Source organism: Marmota marmota, unplaced genomic scaffold (assembly GCF_001458135.2).
Source record: "Marmota marmota marmota unplaced genomic scaffold, marMar, whole genome shotgun sequence".
NCBI classification, from domain to species: Eukaryota; Metazoa; Chordata; class Mammalia; order Rodentia; family Sciuridae; genus Marmota; species Marmota marmota.
Genome location: NW_026000001.1, coordinates 795,712 through 806,319, shown reverse-complemented (window position 1 = coordinate 806,319; position 10,608 = coordinate 795,712). Strand labels below are relative to the sequence as shown.

Sequence of the window (10,608 nt, the reverse complement as noted above, 5' to 3'; positions counted from 1 at the left end):
ATATATATATATATATAAAATCTATTTAGTTGTAGATGGACACAGTATCTTTTTAAAATTTACTTATTTTTGTGTGGTGTTGAAAATCAAATCCCTGCCTCACATGTGCTAGGCAAGCACTCTACCACTGAGCTACAACCCTAACACCTCCCCCCCGCCCAGTTGTTTTTTTTGAGACAGAGTCTTGCTGTTTCCTAGGCTGGACTTGAATTTGTGATCCTCTTGTCTCAGACTCCCACATTGCTGGGATTATAGGAGTGAGCCACCAGGACCAGCCTTCTTTTTTTTTTTTCTATGTTGCCCAGATTGGCCTTGAACACTTGGGTTTAAGTAACCCTCCCTCCAGTTTCAGCCTTCTGAGTGTGAGGACTATAGGCACGCTCCACCATGCTCTGTCACTGAAACAATTTCAGTGAAGGCTTGTATCCTTTTTTCTTCTTTTTTTTTAAAAAATTTATTTTTTAGGTGTAGATGGACACAACACAATGCCTTTATTTTTATGTGGTGCTGAGGCTCGAACCCAGGCCCCACCGGTGCTAGGTGAGCGCTCCACCGCTGAGCCACAATCCCAGCCCTGTTGTACCCTGTATTCTTGGTGACCATAATTTATTTAAATAAGTCTTCAACTGTTGGGTATTTTATTGATTGCATTTTCAAAAAATTACAAACTACTTAAAGTGAATATTTGTTTATTTGTTTATTAGTACTGGGAATTGAACCCAGGGGTGCTTAACCACCGAGCCACATTCCCCAGCCCTTTTTAAATTTTATTTAGACAGGGTCTCACTAAGTTGCTTAGGGTCTCGTTAAGTTGCTGAGACTGGCTTTGAATTCATGATCCTCCTGCCTCAGCCTCCAGAGCGCTGTGATTGCAGGCATGTACCACTATGCCCTGCTCTAATGAATGTTATTTGTCTAACAGTTTTTGAGCTTGCATGTTCAGAGCCACCAGTACTGAGGACATAGTCGTCAATGTGATGGACACAGGTCTTGCCTTCAGAGATGGAAGTTTAACAACAATTATTCACATACATACAAAAGTAATAGTTAACAACCGTGGAAATTGCAACAAAGGAGCAGGAGGTTTGGCGGGACTCCTCCTGAACGTGGAGGGACAGTTCTCCTCTCCTCTGATCACTTCTCCTGCTCGCTGTGATCCAGGCACTGACTTCCTTTCTATTCTTTAAACAGGTCAAATCCATTCTTGTTTAATGCCCTTCCTCCCACTTTCCTTTGATTGGCACCTTCTTCCTCTTTCTTGTCTTCCGGGTCTCGGTTCAATGTCACCTCACTCCCATTTGAACTGGTTACTCTACCACGGAACTCGGGTTCTTTCCTTCCCCACCCGCTGCACTCTCCTTTTAGACATTTTACTTTTCGCTGTGTTTTCCCACAACCTGGGTATGAGCTCTATGATTGTGTCTGTCTTCGGTTTCCTAGCTCCTGGCACACACGGGTGTCACATGAGAAAATGAGAGGGCAGAGCTATTACTTGAGCTCAGTCTTCATGACCCCAAACTTGAGCCTTCTCTTATTCATTCTGCTCCCAGGACAGCAGTTACCCCCAGGGTCAGATATGGTTTCTTTAGCCTCTCTAGGAGTGCCATTGGGCAAGTCCTTTCCTGGCCCTCAGCCTCAGTTTACCCATCTGCTCTAAGACGGAATTGATGCTCTGACGCTGGGACCAGTCAACAAGGAACAGCAGCAGGTGCTTCTTCCAGCAGGTGGCGCCATTGGCTCTCCTCATCCTTTTCCTGCTCTGGCCCAGGTGGGCTGGATCTCTTGATGTGAACCTGGAGTCTTCTCCTCAGAATAGAGTCTCTACCATCACCAAATGCCAGGGTGGTGTTTCTTTTTTTCACACACAAAAATTTTCATTTCTTAATATTTTATTTCAAAAACGTTTTGTTTGAGAATAGATTTAGACTTACAGAGAAGTTGTGACAATAGCAGAGTTCTCCCCCACACTCCACACCCAGATTCCCCTATTATTAACATCTGATATGGTACACTTGTCACAGTGATGAGCCAATACTGACACATTTTTATTAACAAGAATTCCAGACTTGGGGCTGGGGTTCTAGCTCAGTAGTGGAGCGCTTGCCTAGCAAGTGTGAGGCACTGGGTTTGATCCTCAGTACCACATAAAAAAGTAAATAAATAAAATAAAGGTATTGTGTCCATCTACAACTTAAAAAAATTCCAGACTGTATTCAGATTTCCTTGCTAACTCGCATACTTTCTTTGCCTCAGTATACCATGTTACATTCCCTCATTATGTTTTCTTAGGTTCCTCTAGGCTTTGATAACTCCTCCAACTTTCCTTGTTTTTAATGACCAGGTCAGTTTTCAGATGTAACACCAATGTGTCTTGGGCTCATGGTCACTTAAGATTCCAAGCTAAAAGTTATAGCTCTTTGTTCTCTGGGAACTTAGGAACAATATTTCTCTAGCAGAAATTGGCACTTTTTTTTTTTTTATAATTTTTTAATATTTATTTTTTAGTTCTCGGCGGACACAACGTCTTTGTTTGTATGTGGTGCTGAGGATCGAACCTGGGCCGCACGCATGCCAGGCGAGCGCGCTACCGCTTGAGCCACATCCCCAGCCCAAGAAATTGGCACTTTTAACTCAAACCCTTGGAGAGATCTTCAGAAATTGTCTTCTCAGAATACTTTCCTGTGTGCCTGCTATGGGCTGGCCCTGTGCTTGGTGCTAGGGATAGAGCAGAGTTAAGAAAGGATCCTCTCTGGGCTGACAATACAGTTCTTTCGTCCAAGATGGAGAACAGATGTACAAGGAAGGTAGAGGGCAAGACTCCACCCTCCTGTTATACCCAAGGACCCATCCAAGGAGGGAAAGGGGTGACAGGTCCCTAGGACCTAAGGGATCCTCTGAAGAACCTGGCCTCAGAGCCAGAGGCTTTGGAATGAGAGGAAGGTTAGGGGATTTCTCATGGATGTCTTCCCAGCTCCTGAAATCCTGCCCCTGTGTGGAGCTTAGAGTCACATTTCTTTCCTTGAGAAAGAAGCTTCTGTAGGCCTTCAGGTTGCCATTGTCTTCTGGTTTAACTCAACAACTAAGTTTTTTCTGTGTTTATCTGCTTCAAGAGAGAGCCCATCCAGTCCTAAGAGTATCTTTGGGAGACAAGAATCTTTCATCACCTCACTTCACCTGTGAAGAAACTGGGGTTTGGGACCCACTTAGCAAATAATGGGTGTAGCTGAGATTTGAATCCAGGTCTTTCTGTCTCCTAATTTTCATTTGACCCTCATCAGCTATACCCTGTGGCTTTTGGGCCTTCAAGCATGTTTGAAACTTCCTTCTCTTGATCCATTGAGTTCTGCTCCCCTCTGCTTACAGACCTAGAAGGGACAAAAGGAAGGGGTTTCTTATCCTGCGCTTGGAGGAGAGGCCCCTGCTCCGGCCCAAGTCACCCCTTCTTGGGAAACCTGGGATGGGATAATTTGAAACAGTGGTTCTCTGGCTTTGGAAGCAGAGAAAATAAACCCAGGGCTGGGATGAGGGTGATGTGGGTATGTTGCCCACCTTCACCTCTCAGCAACTGTGGGGGCAAATTGCCTTTAGCCTATGAGCCTCAGTTTCTTTTCAGTGAAAAGAAGACCTATTGCTGTGACTGAGGGATGTAAAGGTGTTTGTCGGACAAAAGCCCTATGAAAGGATAACAGAGGTGGTTGTCGTTTCCAGTGTCTCACAAGGATGTCACTTTGCACACAAGCCCAAGCGAAGAAAGAACTCGTGTTCAAAAGTGTCAAAACCACGTTTAGGACCAAGGCCAGGCTGAATCCCCAGGTTATCCCAGGCCCTTTGTTGGCTCCCTCTCTGTGAACACTAGGCTTGGAGCAGGTAGAAGAACCCAATATCCTCTAGGATGGGACACCAAGCACCTCAAGGGCAGGGAGTAGCATGTGCTTCATCCAATGCTCCAGCTCCTGGCACTACAGGTGCCACAGGATACATGCAGATTAGAGGGCCATGGGAGTATGCGCGCATGGAGAAATGCAGGGCCCAAGCAGGTCCAGAGTTTATATCCTGACCCCAGGTTTCCCCAGCCCCCCACTTTCTCACTCCCCATCCTTCCTTTTTCACAGCAGTCATGACACTGGAATTACCAAAAAGGCAAACTGGACTTTATTATAAAGTTGGCTACAAAGTCACCACAGCACCACGAGGTGGCCGTCTGGGCAGGCCCAGGCGGTCTGGCGGCCGGGTGATCCCGCACCAGGTACACGCGTTCGTGCAAGCACACGTGTGTCGGCAGGTCTGCCTTCCTCCATCGGAAAGGAACGTAGCGTCTCTTCGCACCCCCCACCCCAGGCGCGGGGCGCAAAAGTCACAGGAAGGGCCGCCAGGGCGGCGGAGTCCATCGGAATTGAAATCCCGTTACTGGTGTGTAGAGAATTCTACGTGGGTGTCAAGAGCCCCTCAGGGCACAGGCTGGCCCAGGTGGGCCCTGCCTTTCCCCCACGAAGGCCCAGGGGTGGCTTGGCCCCTAGGAGTGGAGAACTGGCCCAGGCCCATGGGGCAGCGCGGGGGGGAAGTGAGACTCCCCCATTCTCCGCTTGAAATCGCATTCAAGGAAACTCACTACGAGTGAATACAGATTGAAATGGAAACTGGGATCGCTCGAAGTCTCTTGAGTTTAAAAAGAAGCTCCCCTCCCTTGCCCTCCCACCACCCCCCCAAATCTCTCAGGGCCTGGGAAATCAGATATATCCCCCTCTGGCCCCCAGAATCCCCCCAACAGTCCCGGGGGGGTGGAGAGCGGCTCCACGTCTTGATGACAATATGCCATACTTGACGACGTTAAGTCACAGACTTATTCAAAACGTTGGTTCCCCTCCACTTCCATCTGTAGAGAGAGAGAGAGGGAGGGAGGGAGAGAGTCAGTCAGGCCTATTAGAAAAGAGCATCCTAGGGTTGAGGGTGTGGCACAGATAGGATGGGTGTCAAATATGTTGGCTCAATGACCGCATCATCTAAGCTCAGCAGACAAGAGGAAATTTGTCCAGATGGCGTGAAACTATGGTTGTAGTTTTGGAAATAATGGGGCCATAGCAGGGAACTAACCATGATAGAGCCAGGGGCTCAGCCTCATCCTCTTTCTTTCCTCAATTTCTACAAACTGTTGTTCGGCATTCCCTTTAGGGGATAGAACTCAATCAACAGAACTCGAATCAATTTTCAGCCATGTTTATGTGGCCTAAGGACAGTTTCTTTACTCTGGGACATTGATTGTCTTCACTTGTAAAATGGGGTGGCATCTCCGAGTTAGGAAGCATACACCTTCCCAAAGGATTCTACAGCCATCAATCCCCAGCCCCTGCCTGCCACGACATTTACCCTCACTGCTACCTTTAGCAAAATTAATAGAGAGGGGAACAGATTCCCCCAAGCCTACCCTGAATCTCATTGGAAGGACAAGGACATATTCTTGATATTTTGGGCTGCACTCACCTTCATGGAAGCTGTCTTGAGCTTGGCTCTGGAGTTGATGCAACTCATCAGTAAACCCATCGTAGGGGAATGCTGAGACACCTGTCTCAAAGGCGGTTTCATAGGTGGCCAGGTCCTCCAGGAAGCTGTGGTCTTCTGGGGACAGGTTGTTGCAAGGCGATGGGGCCCCTCCTGGGCCCTCTGCCTCAGGATCCCCTGAATCCCAATCCCCATTGGGGTCTGGAGTAGAGAGATCCATGAAGATGTCTTCCACGGGCGTCTCTTCCAGGAATATGTTATCAGGGTCAGCCAGAAAGTCCAGCTCCTGGCATTTCCAGGGTTTCAGGTCCAGGCTGAGCACAGGGGGGCCAGCCCCCGACAGGGACAGGTTGGAGTCCAGGGGCTCCAGTCCTCCAAGTGGCTCCAATCCCCCAGTGCCAGCCTCAGCTGAGAAGGGCCTGTCCATGCCCTGAGCCAACTGGCTGATCTGCTGGATGAGACGGTCAATCTCATTTTGCTCCTTCTCAGAGTAGTGGAAGAAACTCTGCTTGACTGGAGAGGCCTCCGGTGTGAGCAGGCCTTCAGGCACCAGGGGGACGTCCACAGACAGGGGGCCCCGGAGCTGAGCCAGGGCCAGGAGTGTGCAGTCCCCATTACCAGGGCTGCTAGGACTTGGGGGCAACTTCTCATAGAGAAAACTGCATCCCTCCTGGGCGAAGTAAGTCTTGGTGGGATTGGGACTCAGCTGCTCTGGGAAAGTTTGGCTGGGGCTGTTCAGGGGTGCTTGGAATGCTGTGCTGGGAGGAGTCAGCTGCTCATGGGCAGGGCTGCTCAGAGGTTCTGGGAAGGTGGCAGTGCTGGGAAGCAGCTGGTCTGGGAAGGTAGAGGTGCAGGGAGTCAGTTGGTCTTCATAGCTTCTGGCTGAGGTTTCGGTCAACTGGCCTGGGAGTGGGCTGGTTAGTGGATCTGGGAAGGTTGCGCTGCTGGGCGTCAACTGATCAGAGAAGGTTGCAGTGCTTGGAGTCAGCTGTTCTTGGAGTGAGCTGGATGGGGCAGGCAGATGGGTCTGGAAGGGCTCATGGAGGCTGAAGAGGAAGGCACAGCCTCCTGGCTGGTGGGGTGTGTAGGGTGGGGTACACACAAGATCCTTGCTCAGTTCTGCATGGAGAGAAGGCTCAGGCCCAGAAGGGAATGGCAGGTAACTGAAATCCAGCTCTTTAGGTGGTCGGGGAAGCTCTTCTGATGCTGAGACAACACCTAGTCCAGGAGTGTTTGGGAAACCAGTGCTTCTGGGAGCCCCCAGGGGTGGGGTAAAGAGTGGGTTAGAACACTGCTCCTGGGAGAGGATGTTCTCAGGAAATGAGGGCAGCATAGTCAGGGCACCCAAGACATAAGCTGCCTGGGTGTCTTCAGAGTTCAGCTGCTGGCGGAGGCTCCAGGCTTCCGAGTCACTGGAGAAGAGAAGAGGCAGCCATAAGGGTTTGGTGTCCATTCCCAGAGCCGTTCTCTGATTTGCATCTCTTGCATACAGACCTTGGCTGCCCCCCAGGGCCCTGTCTTTGCAGCTCACCTGATTGGGTAGTTATTGGCAGTAATAGGGCCTTCTGGACCTTCTGAGTATAACAGGCAGTAAATCCACGCCCAGCCTCCAGACTTGGCCTGTAGTCTCACGACCATCTCTGCCTGAATATCTCCACTCTCAGCCACTGGGGAGAAAGAAGAGATGCAGGGTTAGGATACCCACCAAGTGACACCACCTAAACTCCCACCTTGCTCATTTCTCCACTGAATTGAGGGAGCCCAACAACTTCTTTTCTGACTACCCTAACCTGCACCTCTCACTCCCCACCTTGACCTTGACACTCAGAGTTCCCCAGCTTGGTTCTATTCTCGCCTTGACCCTTCACCCTGAGGTTTACTCTGGTACCTCCCCAACATCAGCCCTGACCATAGTCCATTATTGGTCTGGTCTCCTATGCCCTTTCCCAGCTCCCTGTCTTGTCCCCAGCCTCTCTGGACACTCACATAGGCGGTAATGTTGAGCAGAAGCATGGGCCAGGTCCTCAGGGTGCAGCAGTCCATACCATGATTTACAGAGCAGTTCAGTGCGCTCAAAGCCCAGGTAGATTAGGACACTGGGAAAGTGGAAAGGGTGAGTTCAACTTTGTGTTTTCCTTGCTTGGAACACATGCATCTCACTCCCTCCCAGGTTCTCTGCCCACTAAATCCCATCTTCCCTGCCCCTGACTCCAGAATCTAGGGTCCCATCATCTCTGGTCTGCCTTCCTCCTGAGGTTTGAGAACTCTGGGCTTACCTCTCAGATATGTCCAGTAGGGCGAGGTCTTTAGCATGCCGGCTCTGGAACATGGCCAGGAAGAGTGAGGCAGGGCCAGGGCCAGGGCCAGGGCCAGGGCCAGGGCGGGGTCTTGGCTCCAGTGGGGCACAGAAGGCAGTGAACACAGGATTTCCTGCCCAGTAGGCCCCAGGTGGGTGAGCATGAAATCGACCTCGAATAAGCACCAGTTTGTTGCCTGCGCTCTGGCGCCGAAGAGATTTGGAGGTGTTGAAGTGGCAACGGAAGAGACGATCTAGATGGGTAAGGAAAAAAAATATTAAGAGTGTGGGTGGCTGAGAAAGATGGTCAATGGGGTGGAACAGGGAAGCAGAGGGAGACTGGACTGAAGGAAGAAGGCAGTTCTTACCAGTGTCCAGAGCAGAGGGCAGGGTGAGTTGTTGACGCACAGTGAGGTGGTCAGCTGGGTCAATGATGTCGTAGATACTGTCACCCTGGGCAACCAAGTCCACCTGAAGGAAAGAAAGATGACCATTAGTGAAGACATCAAGAGAAAATCTTTGGCCCATAGCATCTTCCAGTGCAGGATCCCTCCCTCTCCGATAACTCTCAGTTTCTTAGGAGTAGAAAGCTCATTGTACATAATTCACACCCCAGTCTGAGCTGAAGACACTCTCAGTACTCACCATCGAGTGTCCCAGATGCTCGCTCACACTCTCAGACAGGTACAGCAACTTCCCCTCAGCTGTAAAAACAAGCAGAAATCCAGGCAGTGCTGCTACGATGTCTTCAAGCTCCTGAGCTGAGAGAAGCCCTGTGGGGCCAGCCAGAGGAGTGCCTGTGGGATGAGAAGACATGGTGAGTCAAGATAAGATTGGCACGCAAAGCAGAAGTGAGGAAGGCTCGGTGAGTTTCAGAGAAGCCAGAGGAATTTCTCATAGACCTTCCTCTGCAAACACCTGTTGACCCGCTGTCCGCAGCTTTTGGCCAGCGGACCTGTTGCTGGAACTCCCCAGCCAGCGAGCCCTCACACTTCTGAGCGGGCCCCGGAGCCTCATCGGCCCTGGATGTCAGCACCGTGGACAGAGCTCCCAAGTGGACTTGGGTTCAGCACCGCAGACAGCGCCTCAATGCAATCGTTGCGGTCAGCACCGCGGACAGCGCCCCAGAGCCATCAGTAGAGCCCTTCAGGGTGGCAAACTGCAGCTGCCCTTCCTCTAGGCTTGTCCCTGCAACTTCCCAGGCTTCCCTCACCGGATTCCCGGGGTGCTCTGAGCTGGTGGGGAGTACAGCCATTCTGTCCTGGCTCTTTTCCTTCCCTAAATTTGGTTCTAGTAACACCATTCAGGCTCTCTAACCCTCATCCCAAACTAAAGTGAGGTCTGGACGACAGAGCTCAGGAAGAAAAGTAGGAAGTCCCGAGTCCTCCGAGTCCCTCCGAGTCCCTTCTCTCCTTAGCTCGCCAACATGCTGCCTTGGACATGCAGCAGTCCCAGCGAGTTCCCTCAGATCCACTGTCCCCGGTGCCCGCCAGTTTGGGTCTCCGTAGCTAGCCCCAGATTGCTCACCTCCAGCGAAGAAGACACCCTTGCGAGTGTAGATGCAGGCAAGACTCATAATGTGCAGGTAGGACAGCCGGACCTTGTCCGCTTCGGCCAGCGGTAGCAGCTCCTTGAGATTCCGGATCTCGGCGTTGATCTGGTCGCGGCGCGCCTTGGAGGCGCCCTTGGTGGAGCGGTACATGACTGCCGGCTGTGGAGCTCCAGCTCCGGCGCTCCGAACACCTGCGTTCCTGTCCCGACGCACCGGCGGCTTCCTCCTCCTTGCTTCCCAGTCTCTCGCTCCGGCTCTCGCTCTCTCTCTCCTCTCCTGGGCTCCGCTCGGCTGCGCTGCCCCCCTCGCCTGCCTCGTTCCGCCTTATATAGCTCCTGCCAGGCGTGGGGGGCTCATTTTAGAGACGGGGGGGGTCGGAAGCGGGAGGCTGGGCTAAGCAAGCTGCAGCGGGAGCCGCTAACTGGGGAGGGGGGGCGCTCCTCCTCCCTCCCCGGCTTCCAACGTCATCCCATGACGTTGAACAAGAGCGGGAGGGGGGCCGGGAGAAGGGGGAGAAGACAGGCTGCGGAGGGGGCCGCGGCTGGCGGGAGCTGAGCAGAGCCTGGCGCTGCCTTAGAAAAGCCTGAAACGGGGATGTGGGGACTCAGGTTTCCCAGTGTGTTGGGGGAAGGGACAGGGCACAGGACAGGGCGGTCTGAAGACCCCTGCAAGAGAGCGTGGAGGGCAAGAAGGGGCTGATACCGACAGCGAGTTTTAAGGAGATAAGGGAAGGGGGAGGAACCGGGTCATTGGCAAATCCCCCTCCTCGTTTGCCAGGCAAAGGTCAAGATCATATAAGTGGGAGGGCACGGACTTTCCCTGGCCTTTGGGGGATAGGTCACACCTGGGATTCCTTCCTCGGGTCTATTCAGTCTGGGATTCCCTTGTCCATTTTCAAAGAACTAATATACTAATATTCCCTTCCCCTTCCCAAGCCTCCACCTTGGCGATTTATCAGGGGTAGTTACATGGGGGTCTAAGTCCCTAGGATGGGATGGAAAGGTGGGGGTTCTGTGGGAAAGGCGTCAGTGGAGTCCGGCCTTGGTCCTAGGAATACCAACGAGACTAGGAATACCAACGCTGTAGTCTGCAATGAATCTTCGTTTCTCTGTCGATTAATTAACCTTAGTCGCTGACGGGGGGAAACTGAGGCAGGGACCCAGGGCACAGTGCGGTCTTCACCCAGGGGCCTCCCCAACCCCCCGCCGCATTGCCGGTCCCCAAAGCGAGCGGTTACCCCGCCCTCGGGGAGCCTCGATCGCTC

General features: G+C 52.0%; 1 protein-coding gene across 2 annotated transcripts in view; it reads right to left on the bottom strand.

The window, feature by feature from the left end:
- Window positions 1–4,129: 4,129 nt before the first annotated feature.
- The window catches only part of Npas4 (neuronal PAS domain protein 4), a 17,202-nt gene continuing 10,723 nt past the window's right edge, over window positions 4,130–10,608 (bottom strand). Inside the window, exons 2-9 of one of the 2 annotated variants that reach the window (XM_015503090.2) lie at window positions 9,320–9,679; window positions 8,438–8,589; window positions 8,161–8,263; window positions 7,773–8,046; window positions 7,483–7,592; window positions 7,028–7,163; window positions 5,479–6,908; window positions 4,130–4,873 (exon numbers count right to left, since the gene is read on the bottom strand). In XM_015503090.2, the coding sequence (XP_015358576.1) occupies window positions 4,845–4,873; window positions 5,479–6,908; window positions 7,028–7,163; window positions 7,483–7,592; window positions 7,773–8,046; window positions 8,161–8,263; window positions 8,438–8,589; window positions 9,320–9,494 (2,409 nt within the window). In that variant the 5' untranslated portion in view covers window positions 9,495–9,679 and the 3' untranslated portion in view covers window positions 4,130–4,844. Of the gene's footprint in view, window positions 4,874–5,478; window positions 6,909–7,027; window positions 7,164–7,482; window positions 7,593–7,772; window positions 8,047–8,160; window positions 8,264–8,437; window positions 8,590–9,319; window positions 9,680–10,608 lie in introns of those variants that run through there. The other variant, XM_048807677.1, reaches the window with a different exon arrangement.